Raw genomic sequence first — 27,813 nt, 5'->3', positions numbered from 1 at the left:
AACGGATTGTATCACAATTGTGTCTGAAAGCGCGACTCTTAATGTAATGCAGGAAGCTTTAAATTAGTTTTACAAAACAACAAAAAAAACAGAGCGCGGTGGCCCTGTTGGGTGGGCGCCGAGCTCATCAAAGTTAAAAAAAAAAAATTAAACTGAGTGCGGTGTCCCTAAAGTGGACACCGTGCTCAGCATTCAATTTAGAGCGCATAGCGCTGTATAAGAAAACGGCCGCCATTGTCCCTTCCAATAAACAAAATAGCGCTTCCTCCACTTATAATGCAGACCGTGTAACAAGCCAAGTAAAAGATCCAGTCCTTATGCGGGGTAACAAATGGAGACAAGGCGGTATCAAGGTGGGACTAACAAGCCTATTTTCAAATCAGAAGCGAGCATTTAGGAAGGACAATGACACACGCCAATGACAAATATGGGCGGAGAGTGGGCGGGGCTTCCACTGCATACCCTTTAACAGCATGCCCCGCAGAGTGACCAGCGCATGCGCGGTGCCACTAGGCTTGACCGAAAAACGGAATCACTTTCAGTCAAGACCAAATAAACGTGTAAAACACGACACATTGTTCCATCTCTTGGTGATTTGTGTAAAAAAAGTGAATGAGGCAAGCGTGGGGTGAAGAGGAGGATAGTGCGAATACTTCTGGGTCCAAACCTGCTAAGTTAAGAACTTATTTCAGTCTCTTAAAGCCGCAGCATCTTTTTCAAAAGGACGTTTTTGTGCAAACCACTGGGGAAGCAAGGAGAACAAGATGAGGAGTAGGAAACTAGCACTATCTTATTTTAAGCTGCAACACAGAATCAATGTCATGTCAAAGACAGCATTGTGCCAAGTATAAAACTTTGGTCAAGAGACATGTTAAGTTCTCCTGTGGCTTGCAGTACTCTTGTAACATTTCACAAAAAAACGTATTGACAGACGAGCAGTTCAAACACCAACTTGTTGTTCAAGTGTTTTATTAGAAATGTTCATTATTCCATTATTCCCTATGAAAGCATTATAAATGTTTAGCTGCAACAATGTACTGTGCGAGAAAGTATTTCACTTTAGCGATGTGCATCATTTCTTTGATTGTGGTGTCTCGGTTTCGTAGATGGACCACTCCATTTTCAAGGGTGGTGTCGCTGATCACAATGGTAAAGAGGACACCCATCTCATCATACCTGCAGACAAAGAGAAACAGAATGAGTGAAAGATACCAGCGAGTGGCATGGATGTATGCATAACCCCTGAACGTTATTCCACGTTTTCACTCTACTGAGATAATGGGCAATAGTTAAGCAGGGATGCAGATATCATTTAGCTACAAACCACATTTCAACATTGCACTCAGAAGAGGCGGCTGTATTTCAAAAACGCTGGGAACAAAGTCAGGCAACACACACAGAACAAGGACTTACACCACACCTACTTTGGATTTAAACAAGAACCGGCCAATCGAAAAGGGTCGGACATTCATGTGGTAACGCAGCCAAACACAAGTGCAATGATATATTGGCATTGGTGGTGGTGGTGGTAAGGCTGCTGTTAATTGTGTGTGGGGTGGCTAATGGTGCAGGTGGTAATGGGAAGTTGTAGTGGTAATGAATATTGCAATAGCAGTTGTGTTAATGGTAGCAAAAATTTTGGTGATAACACTGATAAGTTGTTGTTGGTAAAAGTTGTTGGTAATAGGTCTCCTTTAACCTGACAAAAACATTTTAAAAGTGTACCGAATAAAATGAAATTACAAGCTAGGGATTAATGTATTCGTACAAAGAAGGTTTGATGATTGAGTGTACTTCTCAGATCTAAAAATACACCTGTGCACTGCAATGCAAGATCTAAATAGGAGGCAGAAGTATCAGACCCCCAATCCCCACGCTCCCGCTCGGACCAGATGGTGGGTGTCGTTTCGACACCCACCACACATTCACAACTTGTGCTGCAGGTTGGGCAAACAAGCATCCTTTTGTGGCCTGTGGCACTTTGGGCCTTTTGTGAAGAGCGTGATTCCTCGCTGTTCAGGGTAAGGTGGCATGGATCAGGACGCGATGGCAAGCTGTGGCGGCCACCACTTGAATCTCGCAAGAGTTGGAGGCTATCGTAAGATTTGATTGCAACAGAGAGCGATACATCTATAAAAGGGAGCCACCCCTGAAGCCAACCACTAGTCAATGAGGTTCTGCACTTCAGGAGAAGAGAAGGATACAGCAGTTATATGTCCCTGCTCAGGAAGGTGCTGCAAGGTTGAAATAAGTATAACTATTGTTTGCAAGTTAATATGGAATGGAAACAAACACATGAGACATCCAGAGTTACTGAGGACAGAACCCTGAATTGCCTTGAAGAAGGTTAGCTGCAATGATTCTTGGACTGGCTGAAAAAAGTCCTGAATGTTACACCTTTTGCTCATGTAGCTGGATAAGTACTCAGACCGGGTGATTTGAAAGCATTGATTAACAAAGTGGGGGAATTCATAACAAATTCTAAGCATGCTAGAAACAGAGTTGGTCAAAGTGGAACTTGCCAGCCTTTCAATTCTTAAAGTGTAATTTCGTGTGAAAAGGAAAACAAAACAAGAAAGAGAACAGTTACTGTGATAAAAGTGATTGGCTGAGACTCATAAAATGCAAAAATGCAAGTTATGTGAATTTTTGAAGGACTGTTTGAGAACGTTTGTGTGTTTGGGGGAATATCCGGGCAATGTGTGGCCGTGTGAGTGACTGTTGCCCAGCAGAGCGCAGCAGAGAGCTACGGTGAGCGAGGCGGTCAGAGGTCAGAGGTGCACGGCAGCAGGTTGCAGAGAAGCCACAAGAGAAGCAGGGGCCAAAGTCGGCGTTCTCGGGTTCCTCCCGCTCCCTGCTGCACTTCGCCGCTTTGCCGTTCCCGTCCTTCCCTCCGCAGCAGCACCGGACCTAGAGCCGGAGAGCCGGGGGGGCCGTGAAGTGTGAAGCTCCCTCGCTCTATGGTCTCCGTATTTCTGCATTTCCGGCTGAAGGGTTGAGCACAGGTGTACAGGAGCTTCATCCCCGCAGCGCTTGGCGGCTCAGAGTTGAGGTAAGAGGAGGAGGGGGGGGGGCACAAGCACGGCCGCCGTTAGAGGCGGTAGCTAAGTAAGAGCCTGGGAGTCAGATCGAGGGAGGCTGTCTTACTAGGTTTCTTCAGCCTGTGGTCCTCCTGTGTGCTCCGCTTGTTGCCTCCCCCGCACGGGCTAAAACGGTCCAAGCCAGCACCTCGCAACACAATTAAAGCTGCCCAGCTAGCAAGAAAACAAGCAAACACAAACGCCATCAACCCATCGGTTTTGCCATCCCACCCCTACCGCTCACCGCCCATCACCACAATCACAAAACCCCAAACCAGTAATCCAGCTTACAAACCAACTTGTATAACCAACCGTCACAAAAGATAAGAGAAGGATAGTTCCGACTCATCGACAGTACATCGACGGAACCCGACGGAACCCCCAGCCCAGGTTGCTCCTCAACGAAAGGAACAATCACACTGCTCAAACTCGAAATATCTTGAGTTTGATCATGAGATCCGGGAAGATACGAGGCGAGGAAAATCCAGCTGAAAAACTACAGGCAAAGTCAAAAAAGGTCAAGGGGGACCCTCCGGGCACCATCAACGAGGTAGAGGATGGGTCCGTCGCCGGTAGGGGTAAGAGCCTCGAGAAGTCAGTCCCGAAGGGACAAGGCACCAGTTCAACAGTCCTCGCAAAATCCCCCCCGGCTCGATTCTCCAACGTGACAAATCTGGATTGCAGAGCCCCGATGCGGGAACCAAGAGGCTCCTTAAGGTCAGCAAAGACTGTAGCCCCATAGCCAAGAATAAGGAATTATCGGATCACGACGCCACGCCATTATCGAACCACAAAGCTCAAGCCGCACACTCCAAATCAAGCAAACAGGCATTGATTACAGACTTTCTTAAAGTCTGTCAAAGACTTTCTACTGGGAATGGAATGGAACCTCCTCAACATGATGCCAGCCCAAAATGTAACAGTACTCAGCGCAAGGCGCTTAAGGAGGGCACAAACAAAGGAACCATATCGCCAGCATCACCATCACTTCACATAAGGTGTCATAGCGAACCTTGCAATGCCTTGAAAACAAAAACAAGAAGGATCTCTGGGAGTGGGGGATCGGGTCCTCCTGGGTCCCATGACCAAATTACCCGACAAGTAGCCAATGGCTCAGACCAAACCAAGGGGCACCCAATTCCCAAGCCCCAACAAACAGCTCATATATCACCGGCTCGTGCCTTAGTCCATTGGACCCCGGACGCAAGCAGTGACTCGGTTTTTATAGAGCAAAGCCAGCAATCCATCCAGAAAACGACCCCGACAACAACCAAGGACTGCCCTTCACTAACACACCCAGTAAACAACATTCAAAACGCGCTGCCATCGGTAAACTCCCCCAGTAAACCGAGCTGCCAGCTCATATCGGCTCTAGTTATAGAGCATCATCTTCCATCTGTCGGATTAGTAATGGAAGATACCGATGCCATCAAACACAGTGAGACATCGTATTCACAGGAAGAAAACGTAACCGCAAGCGAGATTGCAGAATTGGAAAGGAGTATGCGTGAGTTCGCAGCCCAATATGACCAAACGCCTGGCATGGAGGATGGCAATGTCAAAAGGTCATCGTCAAGGAGCGCGCATCTGCGCGAGCATCGCAATCAACTAGATCTTCCTGCGCATCCTTTTAACCCACCCAAGCTTACCCATACACAGGGGGAAACACTAGAGAGCACTCAAACGGCCTCCATTTGGCCGCAACTATTAAAGACAATGGAAACCATAGGCGTCGCTATGTCCTACCATGCGGACAAATTGTGAAGTAGTGTGGCTCACTGGTTAGAGGCGGCAGACCCGAGAGCAGAGGACGGCCCGGGACCAGGGTTCGATTCCCGGCGCGGCAGGTTTCTGGACCAGGGTCAGCGGACTCGATAATTCTCTCGCCTCGGTGCCCACTCTGATCAGCGATCACACTCGGCAACTCTGGGCATTAGCTTGCCTCATCTTCACTAACGGCCCCACCAGACCGCCGGGGATGCCTGGTCTCACCCTGGAGATACCCATTAAGGGACCATCTCTCAGGGAAGCCAGGAAGGGTTTCGCAGCGGTCGAAGCGCCTTGGGACCCTACGGGTAAGTAGTGCGCTATATAAATGCCTATACATACAAATTGAACACGCAAGTCGACCTGCTTAACCTCTTGGCCTTTCACGTTCAGGGCATTGAATCAAACTTAAAAGACTTAAACAACATGATCACGAGGGTGCAACTCAACAAGGACTCCACCTTCCATACATGCCACTGTTCAGACATAATAGATAAACTGGCCACAGTACCAAGCCTGATGACGCAGATATTGGGGGCTGTCACGGAATCCCCAACGAACTTACTTATGGCAACCACCACAACCATAAGACAAGCAACTAGCCAACAGCATACTAAAGAGGGTCCAGGCAGGCCGCCTGAGGTTAGCAGCGGCGAAGTAAACTTGGTAACCCAAGACCTACTACATCCCTCCACCTCAAATGACATCACGACGCCAACAAGTGCACATGAACATACTCTAGCTGACCACGGAGAGGAAGCATATCCAACTCAGGCGTCCCCACTAATTGCGGCACTCAGTCTCAATCTTACCGTTCAGGTACATGCGCTTACCAAAAGGGAAAGGAAGCGCCAAAGGAAAGCTAGAAAAGCAAAAGCTCACAGGCAAGGCGCATCATCAATGCTCCCCAAAAAAACCAACAACGACCTCAGCAACAGTGATGACAAAGAGCAGTCAGAGGGTACTCCACCTCAAATAAGAACAACTCCAGAGCAAGGGCCTACCCTAAAAGGCTTACCCCTTGACAAGGTTATAACCCCTCTAAAAAGAGTCATAAATTGCACAAATTCAATTCAGAACGCAATAAAAATGTTCAGCATCTTCAACCCACCCAGAGATAAGCCAACTCGCAAGTCAGCAAATGACGAGCAGGTCATTAACCCAAACATCAAGCGAAGAAAAAGCTCAAAGGATACCATCTTATCCATTCAAGCATCAGAAAACAATAGACAAGTTGGCATAGACAAACCCGCAAAAATCAAAGAACTAAAGCCACGAGACCTGCAGGAGGGAGACACACACGCTTTACAAGTCCTAGTCCTCAACAAACAAGCAACCACAACAGTGCACAGCCAGTTAATCAGCTCACCTTAGAGCCAAAGATGGACCGGGAAGGAATGTCTCCCCCATTCATCAAAAGGGTGCAGACGACCAAAAATTCAAAAGCGGCACATCTTAAGCAACAAAATTGAGCTAATCCCGAAATACCGCTCAAGAGGGACCCATGACATCCTGAACAGAGGGGCAATCTTAAAACTCCTAGAGGAATTACCAGGCCTGAGCCACTTAATATCATGTGATTTGGAATTAGTAGAGTTTAAACCAAATCCTTTCCAACCAGGCTCCGATTCCACGATAACAACCTGGATTGATCACACCGTTACAGAACTAATCCTGACCCATTGGGAGGATTTTGCCTCATGGGGCATTGATCTAAAGAAAGTGGAGCCAGCTCGATATCCCAGTCCTCTGCGGAAACAAAATCCAAAACGAGGCCTCCTAAAAAACGCTAAAGGACCAGAGTTAAGAGGCAGCATAGAAGAAGAAGGCCAACAACTCAGGCAAATTACAATCACGATTGCCAGTCAGGTGAATGACCTGCCCGAAAGGCACCATCAGGCCCCTCCGGCATCAATCCATAGGAACACAGACTGAACCAACAGCAGACCAATGGTTGGGAAAGAGCAAGGCTGTAAGTTCTGCTCATGGAACGTCAATCGTCTCAAAGCGAAGCTGGAGGAAGAAGACTTTATAGAGTTTATTACTCAATTCAAAATACTAATGTTCCAGGAAACATGGCAGACTGAAAACACGCCTCTTGTGGGATACAAAGAATTCTTCACACCAGCCCAAAAGGAGGCCCGCTCCGGCAGGGCAAAAGGAGGCCTATCCATTTTTATATCGACGGACCTTCTATGGCAACTCAGTCATATTGACCTAGATTCGACATGGATGCAATGCGTTAAAACTGAAATTTCCCCAAAAATGGGCCTCCTGATCGTGAACCTCTATATGCACCCCGGTGGAAAACATAAGGGGAAGAGGATAAAACAACTAGTTACTGCAATCAACGCGCTAAAGTCCACCTATCCAAGCGAAAACATGCTCATAACAGGAGATTTTAATATGAATCTAATCCAACGTCAGGAGGGAAGCCTCCCTACCCATATAGCCCCTAGGCAGGGCAACCTTTGCAGACAAAGTGCAAGAGGAAGGAAATGCGCCATGGAGTTGGAAGTCCTCCAATTGTACACCTTAAATGGAAGGGGTCATCTGGATACACCGGCTGCCCTAACGAGGGTTTCTAATAATTCAGGATTAACTATAGACTGTACTCTGGCCGACCCCGACCTATTCCTTTACATCCGAAACTTCCATATCCAGGAACGCGGGGAAAGTGATCATCTCCCACAGACCTTCACCTTGACAATCGAAGTAAAAAAGTCTGAGCAAGCGCTGCCCCTATCTATGAACACCCAGATCTTCAATTTACAACGGCTAAATTGGAACGAAGAAAACCTCTCCAAGCTAATGGCGTCATGCCATGCATTGCTTTCACAATCTGACACATCAATGGATATAATAAAGATCTGGGAGTCCTTTGTAGTGGACCTAAACAAGAAATTTCAATCCAACCACAGAGGACAAAAACCTATAAGAAACAGAGGAGGGAAATGGTACACCCCAAAGCTACTAATACACAGCTCCCCCCACTGGAAGGAGACTCCCGGTGCACAGCTGAAAAGGACAATGTTGTCTTGTGAATATCATTCAACTCATCCAAAGCGTAATCACAGCGAAGGCTTAGAATGGTTCATAAACGATTTAATCCATAAATCCCATTTTTTCAGGAAAATCATATATCTTTCCAGATGCCTGGACTCGACATCATTCAGAAAACATATTTGGCAATTGACATAACTCCCAGCATAACTCCCAATGCATTTCGGGCTGAAATAAAGCCCTTCCTCAGGGGATTGCTCTAGAAACATGAAGGAAAGCAAAACAGTATCAGTATCATGGGATACTATCACGTACCCATAGCCATAGCCTCACACGTGAACTATTAATAAAAATATCCAACGTGTAAAAGGTCAAAAGTGCTCAAAAACATAAATGAAAACTGGTGTCAATAAATGTGTAAAACTTATGAAAGGCCACCAAGTGCAATCAAATAGTGAGTTATCAAGTGTGCACACCCAAGTAGAAAAACGCTGCCAATAATCTCCCATAGTTGAGTGAATATGAGCCTGTGAGTCGCGCTCTGTGTATGAAGAGTTCCAGCTGTTATACACACAAACTACAGAAAAACGCGTGAACATGCAGGTCAACAAAAAAATTCAAGCCGCTATCAAAGTCCTCGGACCGAGGTACTTACATGCCACAGAGTGCAAAGGCCAGCTCGGTAAATCCAAAGCAGGCGGCCTCGAGTAACGGGGCGGCCGGCAACATTAAAGTGGTGCACCGCGAGGACGAACACCCAAGTGTAAAAATGAAGATAGGACAAAACTCCACATATCCCCCAGTGAACAACGCGTGAGCGCCATCTTGGAGTGGTGAAAAACGACCACCACCAAGATTAAACAAATAATAAATAAAACAAACCATGCATGATAGCGATAATAATGATGATCAGGCCAGGCAACATGAAATCATCCGTGGCAGCTCACTTTGTTGAACAGAAACACACAGTAGCCCAGTTAAAATTTCTGATATTGGAGCAAGTGAAAGTCACCCATAACAACAAGAATACACTACTCAAGAGAGAGAACTTCTGGATCCGCTACATGGCGACGATGCAGCCGCACGGTCTCAATGACCGTATGGAATTTTTGTGTTATATCTGAATGAACTATTATCATAGCCTTTTTTTTTCTCTATATATTTTGTCCATTTTCATGTATTTTCCACTATTATAATTATATTTTGCTCTTGTATTTTCCTCTATTAGGATTTTCTGACATTTGTCACTGTAAATAATTTCTGGTGTTTGATATCTTTATCATCATCATTATTATCGCTATCATGCATGGTTTGTTTTATTTATTATTTGTTTAATCTTGGTGGTGGTCGTTTTTCACCACTCCAAGATGGCGCTCACGCGTTGTTCACTGGGGGATATGTGGAGTTTTGTCCTATCTTCATTTTTACACTTGGGTGTTCGTCCTCGCGGTGCACCACTTTAATGTTGCCGCCGCCCCGTTACTCGAGGCCGCCTGCTTTGGATTTACCGAGCTGGCCTTTGCACTCTGTGGCATGTAAGTACCTCGGTCCGAGGACTTTGATAGCGGCTTGAATTTTTTTGTTGACCTGCATGTTCACGCGTTTTTCTGTAGTTTGTGTGTATAACAGCTGGAACTCTTCATACACAGAGCGCGACTCACAGGCTCATATTCACTCAACTATGGGAGATTATTGGCAGCGTTTTTCTACTTGGGTGTGCACACTTGATAACTCGCTATTTGATTGCACTTGGTGGCCTTTCATAAGTTTTACACATTTATTGACACCAGTTTTCATTTATGTTTTTGAGCACTTTTGACCTTTTACATGTTGGATATTTTTATTAATAGTTCACGTGTGAGGCTATGGCTATGGGTACGTGATAGTATCCCATGATACTGATACTGTTTTGCTTTCCTTCATGTTTCTAGAGCAATCCCCTGAGGAAGGGCTTTATTTCAGCCCGAAATGCATTGGGAGTTATGCTGGGAGTTATGTCAATTGCCAAATATGTTTTCTGAATGATGTCGAGTCCAGTCATCTGGAAAGATATATGATTTTCCTGAAAAAATGGGATTTATGGATTAAATCGTTTATGAACCATTCTAAGCCTTCGCTGTGATTACGCTTTGGATGAGTTGAATGATATTCACAAGACAACATTGTCCTTTTCAGCTGTGCACCGGGAGTCTCCTTCCAGTGGGGGGAGCTGTGTATTAGTCCTTTACCTACGCTGAAGGGCCAGTCGGCGTTATCCTGGCAGCACGCTACAAACTTGTTATTGGTTTACTGAAGAATTATTGAGCTGTGCAAGTCTGCTTTCAATTGTTGTTTGTACACCCCAAAGCTACGACAACTAAAAAGGCAAATAAATGCATTTCTCAGGGCAGAACGAAAAAAGGATCCTCACTTCTCACAACATACTCTGAAAATAATTGCAGCCTTAAAAAAAGAGCTAAAAAGAGAGACCAATCTGGCCAAGAGAATGCATAGGGAAAAACTAGCGTGCACCATACTCCATGCTAATAAGCTGCAGAACTCAAAAGACTTTTGGGCTAAAATAAACTTCATGCTCAACGGCAAACATCGGCAGTTCAACTCAGACATGACTGATCAGCTTTGGTGTAGCCACATTGACTTATTATACAATTTTCCACTTGATACACCATTAGAAAAGAAAGTTGCGCCTATTCCGGAGTGTGCCCTGTCAAACCTGAGAACAATGACAGACCCAAAGCCCGCTCACCCCAAAGCTACCTGCGAACCGCCAATAACAAAGTATATAGGTGACAATGACCTGATGACACTAACGCAGGTCTCGAACACCATAAAATCATTGAGAGCAGATGGAGCCCTCGGACCAAATGGTCTCCCCAACGCCCTATTCAAGAAAGACCCCACATTTTGGGCCAGCCAATTACTCCCTCTATTTTGTCATAGTGTAAAGACCGGGAATATTCCCGAATCGTGGAGGGGCAGCATCTTACACCCAATACATAAAGCTGGGTCTCGCTCTGACCCTAATAACTACAGGCTAAATGCCTTAATAGACGTGGAGGCAAAGATCTATGCGTCAAATATACTGGTAGAACTGGAGGCTTGGGTAAGCAGCATAGGGCTAATCCCCCCGACTCAAACAGGTTTTCGCCCAGGAATGGGAACTCTTACCAACTTATCTGCAATAACCCTACTAGCAACAAGGGCAATTGATAATTCTAACTCGCTGTATACTTGTTTTTTGGACTTAAAAGCGGCCTTTGACAAAGTGCCAAGATCCAAACTCTGGGCCAAAATGAAAGCCTGGGGTGCGCCACCAAAGCTAATGGGAGCAATTATAGAGCTGTATTCACAAACCTGGGTCCAAGTGAAAAAAGGACACGGCCGATGTCTGACAAAGAAATTCTGCACATTTAGCGGTTTAAAACAAGGCTGTGTATTGGCCCCCTGCCTTTTCAACATTTACACAGCGGACCTAGAAAGCGATTTACGCTCTATTCAGGGAGATCCACCAAAATTGGGTAATTTACCCATAATGAGCTTACAATACGCAGACGACATAGTGCTTTTGTCACAAACTCCTCTCGGCCTACAACGTATGATCTCTAAGCTAGCGTCGTACCTCTCGAACGCGCAACTGACAATAAACCTCAAAAAAACAAATGTCCTGTGTTTCTCTGGCTCTCGCAAGAAAAGACAAAAATTTATCTGGAAGATAAACTCCACTACATTAACCCGGGTAGACCAATATAAATACCTGGGCATCTTACTGGACTATCAACTAAAATATAAACAGCACTTGGAACAGGGGCAATCAAAAGCTAAACAGCTCCAATTTGCTTTCAAAACAGTCCAAAAACATCTACGTGGAAACTCTACTGCCCACATCTTAAAGATCGTAGCTGCCAAATTCTTGCCATCACTCACATATGGTTCTGAGATGATGGCAACCCGGGACTCTACAGCGCTAAACCTCGCCCAATCAAGCCTCTTTAAAAACCTTTTCTCAATCCCGCGTTATATTTCGCAAGCCCAAATACGCTTGGAATACGGTCTCACAAATCAGCTCCCGGCAAGACAAGGAGCGCTAGTCAAACATTACTGGCGATTGAGGGACGCAGAAGATCACTCCCTGGCACATCTGTGCTGGCTGGAAGTGGAAAAACAGGCTGGACTTCCCAATTCAATATATAAGTCCCTCAGGCAAGCGCTGCAATCATTAGCACTGGAAGAATCTTGGCGCGCACCCATGACTTACACTGCTTTCAAACTGCGAACCAACAATGCAACCAAACAAGCGTCTCTATTAATGGACAAAGCTGCCGTGGCTGGTAAAATCCACGCCTGGTTTGTACTGCCATCATACATCAATTTGAAGCCTCATCCATACTTGCAAGACTGCTTCAGGGACCATTACAAAAGGAAATTAAGCTTGCTAAGGTTGGGCTGCTTTGTGAGCAAAGATCTCACCCCCAAATGGCAACAGTCGTGGCCAACTTCGGACTGCCGCCTTTGTAACAACGGCGCAGAATCATTACTGCATTTAATTTGTATATGCCCCGCACTTCAGAAACTAAGGAAAGTGCTTTTGTTACCACTCTTGAGAGTTGCTCGGGTGAGAACCTGCAGGGCGGCCGTCATCATATGCCTCAGTGGGTCCTGGATAAAACTTTCTTGCAATACCATAAAATTTTTGGAGCATGCTGCTCAGGAGCTGGGAAATAAGGCTGCAACCAAGGAGGACTCAGAAAAATAGGTCTGGACACAGTCGCCCATGGACCCACCTTCACCTTTACTTTCCTAACGGACTCTCTTGTTCCCGTTCCCTAGCACTTCAATTCATGTCACAAAAGTGCACCCTGATCCAATCTTACATCGCTTCCCCAAGTTTTACTTTCCCTCTTACACCACCTTTTGAAAAGCCCACGAAATTTCATGTCATAAAAACGTACCCTGATCCAATTTATAACACCTCTCCAAATTTCATAATTCCCCTAAGACCACTTCCCTGAAAAGCCCGTGTAATTTTATATTCTTTCTCTTTCCTTACCCTTCTTTGTTTTATTTTGACTTGCAGCTGTTTTTGTGTTGTTTTAAAAATGTAAATATTGACCAAATGGTGGTAAGATCCACCATTTTATGATTTTAATATAAATCAAATAAAAGTATTATTGACTGACTGTGTGTGTTTGGTGCTACCTTTGGACACTGAAATGGGGATAACTGACATGGATATTATTTCTTGACACAGATCACAAGTAGTGATGCCCAATTTCCAAGAGCTGGGTGAGTTCATTTGCAACCAATTTCTGCAACTTTCCATGCAGATTCAACCACAGGTAGAAGGCTTCACACTTCTAATATTATAGAACTGTTGCAAAAGTTGCATAAGCAGAAAGAAGCTATGACCGCACCATCTCTATTCCCCAGCATCCCAAACCCCCTATACTTGGCAGTTTGCTGGTGATCGTCTTTGGCTGCTAGAACAAGTTGTGGGTGGTGAGGTGTTACACTCTGACTGTGTAAGTATCTGCGTCTGACAAGAATGATGCATTTAACAGCCAACCGGGGTGAAGCCAAAGCCTACTCTATGTATATTTCAAATAAATATTATCTACGCTGGCATGGCAGACCTAGAAGGAGCATCCAATTTGAAACAGAGAACAATGTTGCTAGAAATCTTGGAGCAAATGACATACTAAAAAAAGTCAATCAACACCAAAAACACCAAGAACTTACACCACGAACCATCTGGGCCTCTGAACAATGAATCTATTCCATTAGTATATTGCCCTACCTATAAGACTATCTTCTGGGGGTCTTTATTTGGTTTTAATATAAGTGTAACCGTAGCTTTCGCCCATGAGCAGGGTGGTATTTCCCCTCCTATATAATTTGTATTAAACAGATTTTTTAAATAGATACAGCTCTATTGGGAGCCCATCAGGGCCTGCTGCTTTTCCCCTTGCCATCTTTTTACATTGTGGTCTTACTTCTTCCTCAGTAATACCTGCTTGCAAGAAAGGCTTATCTTCCTCAGTCAGCTGAGGGAGTGTTATTGATTTTAACCACTTCTGATTGATCTCTTGCCCTGGCGTGATATCCTCCTTATACAATTCACTCATGAAGCTTCGGGCTTCTTCACGGATCTCTTCATCCGTGTGTATGATTCCTCTCAATCCCCTTTTGACTAAGTTCTTTATCATATTCCTTGCCCTATTTGTTTTGGCTTTCCATGCCAATAGAGAGCTACATTTCTCTCTATATGCAAAATGATGAAGTTTGCTAACTTTCCACCTATCTAAAAGCTTCTTGTCTAAGGTAGCCTGAAATTCAGCCTGTACTCTCCAACTCTTTCTCGAAATGTCGGGCTGCGCCTAAACTCTCCATTGATGCTTTCTGTAATTCTTCTTCTTTTCCTTGATCTTACTTATTTTATCTGCTTCATCTTTTTTCAAGGCTTTCCTCCTTCCTGCCATTGTGGAGCCAAGTAACCCCCTTATATAGGCTTTAAAAGCCTCCCATACTATCTGGTCCGTGGCTGTGCCTATATTAAACTTAAAAAACTCATCCGTCTGTTCCCCTAACTCAATAGTCACTTCTCCATTCAATAATATGGTCCTATCTACTATGTACCTCTTTTTGCCTCAGCCCCAAAGTCATAACTACTGCTGAGTGATCTGATAATATAGCAGGTATATGATTTATTGTCTCCACCTCTGTAAATAATTTAATTGCGGGTTTATATAGCGCTAGGAATCGACTCCCGGAGGAGTATCTCCACGCTTCGACCGCTGGGGAACCCGTCCTGGCTCACCCTGAGAGATGGTCCCTGATGGGTATCTCTGAGGTGCGACCAAGCATCCCCGGCGGTCTGGGGGGGCCGTTGTGAAGATGAGGCAAGCTGATGCCCAGAGTTGCCGAGTGTGGTTTCTGACTAGAGTAGGCACCGAGGCGAGAATTATCGAGTCCGCTGACCCTGGTCCACGACCCTGCCGCGTCGGGAATCGAACCCTGGTCCCGGGCCGTTCTCTGCTTACGGGTCTGCCGCCTCTAACCAGTGAGCCACACTTCTCCATCTAACCAGTGAGCCACACTTCTCCATATCCTAATCTATAAGGAAATAATCAATTCGTGAATAGTGCTTATATTTTTTACTGTAAAACGTAAAATCTCTGGTTTCCCCTTTCTTACTTCGCCAGATATCAAGCAAATTAAACTCTCTAATTATATTTTTTGACCTAGCAAACATTTTAGGGGGATCTATTATATTTAGCTTTTGAAGTACGGTCTATTTCCATATGTAGAAGGCTTCACACTTCTAATATTATAGAACTGTTGCAAGAGTTGCATAAGCAGAAAGAAGCTATGACCGCACCAGCTGGAGAAGTGTGCCTCAATGGTTAGAGCGGCAGACCCTGATGCAGAGGTCTAGCCCGGGACCAGGGTTAAATTCGCGCCTCGGCGGGTCTTGGGCTCAACTTCCTCGAACCTGATAATTCTCGCCTCGGTGCCTATTCTAATCATGGGTCCCACTCTGCAACTCTGGGCAATAGCTTGCTTAATCTCCACAACGGCCCCAACAACGCTAGGATGCCTGGCTTCACCTTGGGGGTGCCCAGGAGTGGGCACTTCACAGGGAAAGGCCAGGAAGGGTTCCTCAGCGATATTCGTACAAGCGCAGAGATGCATCATGGGTGATTTGTGCGCTATACAAGTACCAATACATACAATACATACATCTCTATTCCCCAGCATCCCAAACCCCCTATACTTGACAGTTTGCTAGTAATCGTCTTTGGCTGCTAGAACAGTTGTGGGTGGCGAGGTGTTACACTCTGACTATGTAAGTATCTGTGTCTGACAAGAATGATGCATTTAACAGCCAACCGGTGTGAAGCTAGAGCTTACTCTATGTATATTTCAAATAAATGTTAGCTACGCTGGCATTGCAGACCTAGAAGGATCTTCCAATTTGAAACAGAGAACAATGTTGCTAGATATCTTGGAGCAAATGACATACTAAAAAAAGTAAATAAACATCACCAACACCAAAAACGCCAAGAATTTACACCACGAACCATCTGGGCCTCTGAATAATGAATCTATTCAATTAGTATATTGCCCTACATGAACCACTCTCCTTACTACTCAGTCTTCTTCCTCACCCATCCTCTGGCTTATAGTTGGGTAAAGGAGGGCCCTGCACAGTTTTAGTCTTCGAATTGCTTTTTAAGTAAAATTAGTGATTACAAATTAAGCATACATTATCAATCATACACAAAGGTGGTGTGGCCAACAGGGTCAAGATGGCGGAAGCACACTGAAGAGGCTCCGCGTTTGAACCCTATTATCCAGCAATTATCATTGGCACTGCTGGCCATCTAAGAATGCAGAGCCTTGTGGCGGCTCCCTGAGCCATACTTCACACCTGAGAGGGAGTTGGAGCTGGCAGATGCGCGGCCCAGGCGAAATTGCGGCCATCACTGATTGTGGCTCACAACCTTGTGACACTGGACTGGTGACTACATTCCTGACGTGCAGGACCTGGTGTGTGACGTTGAGGGACACTGTTTCAGGTGCCCCTCCCAGTGGCCACCTAGCATGCTGTGCCGGGCGCTGCTGGCGGAGGGTGCCCAGGACTGGAAACCCACGGCGGTGGTCCCTGCGGGACACCAGAGGACAGACGTGGACAAATGTTGAGATGGAGCGCGGCCTCCCCTGCGAGCGCTCTGCTGTGGATCGAGCAGGACCAGGGGTGCTGCCCCAACACTGATAATGCAAGTGAGGACGCTGCGCTTGCACCAGCAAGCCTGAGACCTTATCGGTGTGCAGGGGTGCAACTAGGTCTTAATTTCGGGGGGGGGGGGCTAACATGGCAAATGAAGGGGCGTTAATCAATGGGGCAGAGCTAAAATGGCAGATAATCAGGATCGGTTAATGCCCCCTCACACCTTAAAACTCATACCCGCCCTGAACCCTAAAATTACCCCTGGCACCCCAAAACCCATACCCATCCTGATCCCTAAAATTATCCCCCCCTGGCACCCCAAACCCCATACTCACCCCACACCCTAAAATTACCCCCTGGCACCCCAAAACCCATTACCACCCTGAACCCTACAATCACCCCCCTGAAGCCCCAAAACCCATACCCGCCCTGAACCCTTAAATTACCCCTGGCACCCCAAAACCCATACCCACCCTGAACCCTAAAATAACCCCTGGCACCCCAAAACCCATACTCGCAGTGGTCCCTAAAATTACACCCTTGCCCCCCAAAACCCATACTCACACTGAATCTTAAAATTACCCCTGACACACCAAAACACATACCCATGCTGAACCCTAAAATTAACCCCCTCACACCCTAAAACCCATACCCGCCCTGAACCCTAAAATTACCCCTGGCACCCCAAAACCCATACCCACCCTAAACCCTAAAATTGCCCCCTGGAACCCCAAAACCCATACCCGCTCAGAACCCTAAAATTAACCCCTGGCACCCCAATTTGTAACCCACCATGAACCATAAAATTACTCACTGGCACCCTAAAACCCACACCCACCCTGAACTCTAAAGTTACCCACTAGCACCCCCCCAAAAAAAAATGAACACTACAAACTTACATTACAGTTGCATATTTGGAGGGGACTGTCCTCTTTGACTTCTATGCATGTAAGTCAAGAACAACATTCACAGTAACCTAGATATGCAGGCAGTAGGTAATGCTGTGCTGAAAAATGCATTAAAGTTACTGGAACTTCCATAAAAAACGGCTGCTTGCTCTTCTAATGCTATACTGTGGAATCTGGCTGATCAGCAGCACTGTGTCCTGGCATCCAGCCCCTTGAAGGTCTCAGAGTAGATAGGTCTCCTGGATTCTCCTTGCCTGGGTCTCCTCTGCTTCTTCGCTGCTGCCCTTGGATGCGAAAATAGAAAGCTCCATGGCCCTGTTCACCATTCATCTAGTGAGCAGTGCAGTGGATGTGAATTCCATCCAAGTGCACAGACAGCAGGGTGAAAGGGATGGCCAGTGCAGGTGATGCTTTTCCTTTGAAAATTAATTTCTGCTGGTGTCATAGCCCAGGGTTTGCTGTCTGTGCACTTGTATGGAATACACATCTATACAAGTGCACAGACAGCAAACCCTGGGCTATGACACCAGCAGAAATTCCCATACAAAAGAAAAGCGTCACCTGCACTGGCCATGCCTTCCCCCTGCTGTGCACATCTTCAAACCCCATGCTCACAACCCATCAAGTGCTTAGGTGAAATCCCTGCCTTCAGGCAAGGATTTCACCTCGGTGGCGCCACTCTAAAGGAAATCAAGAGGTGGGGGCAGGGGGGGATTCACTCGAGGAAACTGTTCAGAGGCTGGCTGTCAGGCTCGGGCTGCTGGGCCTCTCAGAAAGCATAATAAAAACCACATTCTCGGCTCCGATGCGCAGCCTTCTTGCATCATTTCAGTGCGTGTCATCTTAGCCCGGGCAGAGGACGCGACGAGGGGGGGGGGGGGGGCTGAAGCCCGGTGAGCCCAATGGGTGTTGCGCGCCTGTCGGTGTGCAGCAGCGGGGTGGGGTCCGACCCAGAGGGCGGACTGGCCCAAGGACGGCCCATGAAGCCGGCCGCTTGTCTGGTGGGCATTGAGATATGGACGCGAGTGCAGGGATTGGCCCATATGCTGCTGCAAGTTCCAGGGGTCGTGTCGGGCCCAAGCCTTGCGAGAGAATCAGCTATGGCTTAACTGTAGCCTCGCTGTAGCCACCGGGCTGTGGTGTGTCTCCCTTCGCCTACTACTGATTGCCCTGGTTGTAAAGACATAGTTGCAGGGACTGAAAGAGGCTTTAAGTACTGTGAACATACCCAAGTGCTGGAGCGCAGTTTGGATCTGCTGTGTGAGGCCCAGGCGAGCAATCTCACTTATGCCCCTTAAATGTATGTGATTGCTGCTGGACCCGGGGGTCGGGCCAGGCCCAGGTCCTGCAGGGGAGACCATTAGGGTCTATTTTAGATTTGACCCACGGTCACCATATATGTGAGAGGCACACCCTGTTGGTCCCATGCAATTTGTGCCATACAGGGAACTGGTGACGCTATGATTGGTGAGGATAGGCGAAGCTGCTGGCTATACCTGTTGCTGTGTGGGGGGGATATACTGAGACTCTCATATAACAGCGGCCCCTCATATAGACCGGGAGCAGAGTCGTGGGTGGCCTGTGTCTCTTTGGGTGGTGTGACTGCTGGAGGGCCTAGGGGTCGTATGGCCTGGTTGGGAACAGTGGACTGCCCGCATAGTTGCAGTGCTGTACTTACCCATCATGTGTGGGACCCTCAGCAGAAGCCTCATTACATACACGTGGTCTGCTGGTGGCTGAGTGTGGTTATTGCGCGCACTGACACTCACACAAGGAGTATGCAATGATGTGATGAGGCGCAGTGCCGCTGGGAGTTCCAGGGGTTGATTCGGGCCCAGTCCACCCTGGAGAGGTGAGAGGTGTGGCGCCGCGGCCAGGGCGACTGACGCTGGAATCTGGGGACCACGGTTCGATCCCCGGCTCCGGCGGCAGGTTAGCCCAGCACCCTGTGACTCTGGGCAATAGCTTGCTTAATCTTCCCGACGGCCCCCAGCGCCTGGAGACCCTTACGGGTGATTGTGCGCTTTACAAATGTGGATTATTATTATTACATTACTGTTTTTGCCAGATACGTTGTATTAAGGACACATGTGTGCTATAGCCGGTGTTTCCTGTTCTGACAACTGTGATTGAAAATTGTATGAGGCAGTTGAAGGGGAATGCACTGTGGGCAGGTGAGTGGCTATAGGGCGTTCTTTGATGCGACCGGCGGCTGGACATTGGGTGGAGGGGCCGGTTTACTTTGGTTCAGGTGTAGCTCTGATTCCCCTTGCCACCCATAGTCACCAGACGGGGGTTGCTGTGGGCCACGGCCATGCAGCTTGATTGCTCTACCCTGCTCCAGCTTATACAGCTACTCCTTACTATTGCTGTCACATTCCTCATCCTGACCTGCATACGGCACACCAGTGGAAATGAGTCGGTTATGGTGCGGGCACTTCTGCGTGCAATGGCGGGATACATGCCGCATCAGAGGGAGATGCTTCAGGCTCTTTGCCCCGGGCCCATTGGCGGCCATGGAGATCACAGTTGATGCCCTACTGACGGCTACAGAAAATTCCAGAACTTTCTTGGAGTCAGGGATAGATAGTGTGGTCACTGACTTGACGCTGATGCAGGCAGACCATTGTAAATTCGCAGACTATGTCACGTCTACAAAGCGCACCATGTGGGAACTCCAGCCTGCATCGTGAAACATGGACACTTCACTGAAGATGTTGAAGGAGCGGGTTCACAAGCTGGAACAGAGCGAAAGACGCAGAGGGGGGAGTTAAAGGAGTATTAATATATATATTATAGGGCTACCAGAAGGATCAGAAGAAAGTTAATGCCGTTGCTTATGTTGAGGGCAGGCTACTCCACATACTAGCCCTGCAGGTACTTTCTTCGTATTTCACTATTGAGCGTGCTCACAAAGTTCCGGCGCGCCGCCTGCTTCTCGACCCTTATCAATGGTGTTCAAAGTGCTGCACTTCTGTGACAGGGACGCTATATTGCGTGAGGCAAGGAAGCTCCCAGAGGTGATATTGGGAAATTCACGTGTCTTGTTTCCCTGGACTACACTAATGCGATCCAAAAACAATGAAGTACTTTCACCACAGTGCAATGTAGGCTCAAAGAACTAAACTTAAAATATACGTTTCTCTACCCAACCAGACTTCGGATAATCACTGATGGAGTTATGCATTTCTTCGATTCATCGGAGGACAACTGGGATGGTTGGAGACATAGGGCCCACCTGTAGCTGGAAGAACGAGGTCAGATACAGAGGAGACGGCGGCGGGCGCATGGGCCCAACGCCGCAGATGCTGTGCTGCCATGCGTCGGACCCATTGTCTGGTGCTGCACCAGACCTGAAACAAATAATTATGGAGGGCCGCCAAGTATTGAAACAAGCTGTTGCGGACACAAAGTCCAGACAACGAATCAATGCATTCTTCTAGTAATGATAACTTAATTGCAACATGGTCCTCTCAGCTGGATTCACTACCCCACTGGAGGGGACATCACAGACATCAGATGATATCATTTGATCAAATAGGAATACACCCACAACAGACTTTCTCAATCCTTGTGCGCTTCTCCCCCCTTACCTCTCAATCTAATAGTAGCACAGAAGAAATTCTCACTGGATGCATTTTCTGACCACTCGAGAGGTACCCCTGAGCCGCATTCCCATCGTCATCTGCTAAACCATGTTAACAACAGCTTAAATATTACTGTCAGCCCATCTGAGTCACGCTGAAACTGTAGCGCCTCTGGCACAGACAGTTATTTGTCACAAGGTTTTCCTCATATGTACGCTGGGCGCGGGTGTGGGTCAGGTCAAGCGTCCTATTTCTTATGGAAAATGTGGTAGTGGACCCCGAGGGTAGATACACCTTTGTGCTGGGCAGATTGGATGGTATGCTACAATCAAAAGAGAGAGTAAGGGAGTTTGTTCACTCAAATGTGAACCTGAGATCACTCCTATTCCCCTGGGAGGAATTATATCAAAACAAAGAGAGGAGTATCCCCCTTGAAGATAAAGAGCAGACGTATCTGGAGGGCAGGTTTTTTGGCAAGAATGAGAGTATTCATTCCTTTTGTTTAAAACCCCTCCCTCACCAACCTAGTGGTGACATGCTTCATCATCGGGGTCCACCCTGGCGGCCTAGCGCCACCGGGGTGTGCTACGACACCTGTAATACAGTGGAGCGGGTTGTGACTGTGGGTGTGAAAAATGAAATGTTAAAAATTGTCCTGGTTGTACTCAAAAATATAGTTTTTATTATAGAGCAACTGAACAATGTTAAAATTAAGTGAGCGAGATCCTGGTAGGGGAGTTACGGCCAAGGGATCTCTATATGTGTTTATGTTGAATGGTCAACATGTTTCTACCAATAGGGCGTTTGCTCGGTATTCATCAGGACCAAAAAACAGGTGGACAGGAGGTGTGTGCTCCCTAAAAAGCACACCCTACCCTGATCCCCTGTGTACCTCCTGGCAAAATGGCCAGTGGTATGTACTGCTCAGTAAAATAAGTGAGCAAGTGAAGAAGTGAAAAAGAGACCTGTGGGGGGTTATACCCATTGGCACGTTACTTCAAATCACTGAGACACTACACGACGTTACAGGAGAGTAAGCTAATATATAACCTGATTATGTTTACCCTTTTTCTCCCCACAGGTCTCTTTTTCACTTCTTCACTTGCTCACTTATTTTACTGAGCAGTACATACCACTGGCCATTTTGCCAGGAGGTACACAGGGGATCAGGGTAGGGTGTGCTTTTTAGGGAGCACACACCTCCTGTCCACCTGTTTTTTGGTCCTGATGAATACCGGGCAAACGCCCTATTGGTAGAAACATGTTGACCATTCAACATAAACACATATAGAGATCCCTTGGCCGTAACTCCCCTACCAGGATCTCGCTCACTTAATTTTAACATTGTTCAGTTGCTCTATAATAAAAACTATATTTTTGAGTACAACCAGGACAATTTTTAACATTTAATTTTTCACACCCACAGTCACAACCCGCTCCACTGTATTACAGGTGTCGTAGCACACCCCGGTGGCGCTAGGCCGCCAGGGTGGACCCCGATGATGAAGCATGTCACCACTAGGTTGGTGAGTGAGGGGTTTTAAACAAAAGGATGAATACTCTCCTTCTTGCCAAAAAACCTGCCCTCCAGATACGTCTGCTCTTTATCTTCAAGGGGGATACTCCTCTCTTTGTTTTGATATAATTCCTCCCAGGGGAATAGGAGTGATCTCAGGTTCACATTTGAGTGAACAAACTCCCTTACTCTCTCTTTTGATTGTAGCATTCCTGGCAGCGCACAGCTGTGAGAGTTTTTTACTACTATTTTTTTCACTGTAATCTCCGAGGAACACACCTGTAGCTAACATGGCCGAATACACAGGACTTACATACTCTACAGATGAGATAGACTCCATCATGAGTGATCTCAATGTCTTTGCGGATGCCAATATCAGTAACACCATTTCCCAAACCTGCGAATGGGAAAAATTAACGGAAATGAAACGTAACCGTATCAGGACAATCTTACATGGGACAATACTAAAGGAATATGTTACCAATAAGATAGCTCCTAAGGGCCTTTTAGTTACAAATGCTCCATGTATCTTCCTAGACGACCCTGAGTTTAGGAAAGATTGGGCACTCATTGCCTGGCATTGCACGCACGATTGGATAATACTAATTCTCAAAACGGCCATACGTCTGTCAGAGAAGATTCAAGTGGAGATTCAAGTCACAGAGTCTCAAATCAAAACTAGTATTACCGGATACAAAAAAAGCTAGATGATTTAAATAAGGAAATAACTGAATACAGAGAAAATCTCACACAACAAAAGGTCCAAAAGTTTCAAAAAGATCTGAAGAAATTTTCATTTGTGAAGGTCTACCCGTACTCAGACCCTGATTTCAAAACCACTGGAGTCCCGGACCAGGATTCAGACGTATCTAGCAACACCTCTAACAGTTCAAACAGCAGCGGTGGATCCAACAACGGGACCCCCAGACAAAGACAACAAGGGGCCTACAGAGGAAATTTCCAATGGCCGCAATTTAACCACCCCCTTCAGCACCCATTCCAACAACCAGCGATGCACCCTTTTCAACCCCCGCCGCAGTTCCCAATGTATGGATGGCAACCACCCTTCCAACAATTCCCCTTCCAACAAAACCAATTCCGCCCTCCTTTTCAGAACAGAGGCAGGCGCGGAAGGGGGCGCAACAGACGAGGGAACAACGTCCACTGGGAGGAGGAAGATACAACGGGCAGCGTCACCAGGAGCAAATCAGGAGCGAACAAAGCAGGCCCCAGCACAGCGAGGAGCTAGTAACCAACTTATCGTCGCGTACACTGACAATCACAGAATCCAATGTACTTAACAAGGGTCTAGGCTTTGTGCCCACTGCGGCTTTAGACAAGTTCAAATTGCACTGTGAATTAGCCTCCTTCTTTCGAAAACTCAAGTTGAAAGCATACTTTGAAAAAATCACCACCACTGACTCTGATGAAACCACGAATGAAACAGGTCTCAGACTGCGATCTACCTTTACTCCCCTGCCACACTCGATCCCGGTGGAAATCAACACCTTCGAGCAAGCTGTATTTAATGACATAGAAGCTCTAATGGTCACCAAACAGTACCATAACAACAGCCAAGCGGAGAACAAAGCCATAGCAGACTTGAAAAATGATGACTCCATCACAATTAAACCAGCCGACAAAGGAGGGGGACTGGTAATAATGAATAAGACCGACTATGACACTGAATGCAGACGCCTGCTGGGGGACAACACAAACTACAGAATGCTAACAACCGACCCCACTGAAGATCTACGGATTGAAATAACCAACATGGTGGAAGCGGCAGAGGCCTTAGGCCACATCTCCAAACAAGAAGCGGACTACCTCTGCAAAACAGAGGGCAAGATCCCTTATTTCTATGTGGTCCCCAAAATGCATAAAGGCAAGATTCCTCCCCCTGGCAGACCAATCGTGTCAGGCATTGGCTCGCTCTTAGAACCGCTGTCACGCTTCTGTGACTATTTTCTTAAAACCATTGTACAAGACACTACAACCTACCTAAGAGACACCAAAAGCCTATTGACAATCTTGGAAGATATCAAGATGGAACCAGACTATATCCTTGTGAGTCTAGACATAGAGAGTCTCTATACTAACATACCCCAAGACGCCACCATCGAGGTACTAAAGAAAACACTGGACAATTCAACATGGGACTACAGAACCCCAAAAGAGTTCATCATCGAATGTGCAACCCTCGCTCTCAAAAGAAACTTTTTTGAATACGATGGCAAACTATACCTCCAAACAGGGGGTACATCTATGGGCAGTGTTTTTGCCCCCAGTGTGGCGGGTCTCTATGTATATAATTTTGAACAAAGATTCATCATAACCGCCAACAACCCCTATGGCAATCATATCAAGTTTTGGAGACGGTACATAGACGACGTCTTCACAATCTGGCAAGGACCACAAGAAACTTTGATGGCATTCATTACTTGGCTCAACACCTGTGGCCCTAACCTACGGTTTACACACTGCATAGACAAAGATAAAATGGTCTTTCTCGACATCGAAATCGAAAGAGACAATGACAGGCTCAAGACCAAAACACACTTCAAACCTACAGCCAAAAACAACCTGCTGAGATTTGACAGTTTCCATCCCCGCCCCCTAAGGGAGAACTTACCCTATGGCCAGTATCTCAGACTCAGGAGAAACTGCAGCGAACTAAAGGATTACAAAACCCAGGCAGACGATCTCACGAAGAAACTAGCCAACCGGGGATACCCTGAGAAAATCACCAAGAGATGCCAAAAGCGGGCTAGAAATCAACCCCGACAAGCTCTGCTAGAGGACACACCGAAGCCAGAGGAGGACATCCCACTCACATGTGTTACTACATACAATGCGGTGTCCAATCAGGTGAGCAAAAGCATCAGGAAACACTGGTCTATACTGCAAACGGGAAACCACAAGTGGGACAAGCCACTTTTTTCCTACAAGAAGGCACGTAGCTTGAAAGACACCCTGGTCAACACCAGACCAAAAACCACAACAGCAACAACAAACCAAACCATCACAAACATTTGGGGTCTACCCCCAGTCACAGGGCACTCCAGATGTGGTGACTGCAGTGTCTGCCACCTTACCAACAACACAAAAACTTTGAACCTTGAACAAGGAAAAGTCTGGCAACAAAGGTCGCACACTAATTGCAATAGCACGTTTGTCATATACTTCATCCAATGCAGCTGTGAAAAACCCTATATAGGGATGACCACAAGAAAAGTCAAACAACGAATAGCAGAACACCGGAGCACAATCAGATGCAAAAAAACCAACACCAGGCTCACTGACCACTTCCTCACAGCACATCATACTCCTAACGATATGAGATGGACAGTGATTGAGCAAATCCAGCCAGGTCCGAATGCACAGGCGCGTCTGTTTGAAAAGGAACAGCGATGGATCTATCGACTTTCTTCCCATAAGATCGGGCTTAACGATAATATTCCATGGAACTCAGTATTGAAATGAGAACCCATCACCTTTTGTCCACCTGACCTGTGACAATGAGTGTTCTACCCTGAAATGTGACTAGCACACCGTCACTATCCACGTAGCCTAGTCGATCCTTACCTATTGAGGGAAACCCATCCACCCCTATAGACTAGGCCATACACTATAGCGCTTGTGTTAACACCCACCACCATGTGTAAAGCGCCTGTGCCACCCAGCACGAATGCCATAGCATTTTTTCTGTATGCCCCCTAACGATTGTTAATCGTTTACACTGAACATTTGTCTGCCTCATTGTTAGCAGCAATGTACATTCCAATTGGCCTTTATGTTCCCCCAATGCCAGAGCACTTTTTATGAATGTAGCTAATAGCGCCACTGAGCGATATTTTTGATCACTTGCCCTGGTGTTCAGATTACCATGTCCACGCTGCACCCATCCGGTTTACTAACAGCAGCGTTGCTCAACCTAACTTGCCCTTGTGTTTACTTCCTGAATGCAGGACATTCCTTAACTCCCCGCAGCAGCCTAGCAACCGTCAGAACGCCAACGCGTGCTGATAGCCCCGCCCCCAGCTAGTCGCGGCCACGCCCGAACCCGGAAGCGGCGACTCCTCATTACAACGACCGCTGCCGGCGGAATTCACTAGCCGTGCAGAGGCCGTTAGGAGTAGGTCAGACTCTGTCCTTCCCGCCAAGTAACTGTAAGTAAAATATCTCCTTTTCCTCCTAGGTACACGAACGAGTACCGGGAACCGCGAGGGAACCTTCCTTCGTTACACGGGCATCCTGAGCAGCGTCTTGGTTTTCACTGCCCCCGCTTTCTTAATTTTACAGAATATGTTGCTCTTACGGCAATGAACCTACGCCCTGCCCGTTGAAGCCTCATAGAGCTCACAACTGAGTAAGCCCTAGCCCATGCCATACAGCGTCAGTGTGTTCCTCAATGTTACATGTGTGTCTGTTATGTATGTCGATTGATCGTCATTTAACGCTATGAATGAATCAAACGCTATGAATGAATATAGCACAGCCGTGATACCGCTATGCCTTAGATCACCCTTCCATGAATATAAGCACCATGGGAGAACAACCGCGCAAGTATTTACCATCCTGCCATGAGTAGAAGCACCACGGGATATTTACCATGCAGTGAGTGCACACCAACCTTAGCGGTAGACGATATGCAGCCTCTAATGCATGCACTTGATACATAGATAGATATGATTCACAAGTGCTATAATCACATTGCATGCAAATTACACGCACTGATCGACCGGTATAGTTGTTGATTAGTATCTCACCTCATCACCCCGGTATTGATATATTTGGAGGGTTATACCCATTGGCACGTTACTTCAAATCACTGAGACACTACACGACGTTACAGGAGAGTAAGCTAATATATAACCTGATTATGTTTACCCTTTTTCTCCCCACAGGTCTCTTTTTCACTTCTTCACTTGCTCACTTATTTTACTGAGCAGTACATACCACTGGCCATTTTGCCAGGAGGTACACAGGGGATCAGGGTAGGGTGTGCTTTTTAGGGAGCACACACCTCCTGTCCACCTGTTTTTTGGTCCTGATGAATACCGGGCAAACGCCCTATTGGTAGAAACATGTTGACCATTCAACATAAACACATATAGAGATCCCTTGGCCGTAACTCCCCTACCAGGATCTCGCTCACTTAATTTTAACATTGTTCAGTTGCTCTATAATAAAAACTATATTTTTGAGTACAACCAGGACAATT

The 27,813-nt window shown here is 46.6% G+C and overlaps 1 protein-coding gene across 1 annotated transcript in view; it reads right to left on the bottom strand.

The window, feature by feature from the left end:
• Window positions 1-952: 952 nt before the first annotated feature.
• POLG2 (DNA polymerase gamma 2, accessory subunit) overlaps window positions 953-27,813 on the bottom strand; it is a 378,043-nt gene continuing 351,182 nt past the window's right edge. Inside the window, exon 9 of the mRNA XM_078654341.1 lies at window positions 953-1,176. Coding sequence (XP_078510467.1) covers window positions 1,011-1,176 — 166 coding nt within the window. The 3' untranslated portion in view covers window positions 953-1,010. The remainder of the gene's footprint in view (window positions 1,177-27,813) is intronic.

This window comes from Lissotriton helveticus, chromosome 7, assembly GCF_964261635.1.
Source record: "Lissotriton helveticus chromosome 7, aLisHel1.1, whole genome shotgun sequence".
NCBI lineage: Eukaryota > Metazoa > Chordata > Amphibia > Caudata > Salamandridae > Lissotriton > Lissotriton helveticus.
The sequence above is the reverse complement of the archived record's forward strand: the minus strand, read 5'-3'. Positions and strand labels throughout refer to the sequence as shown.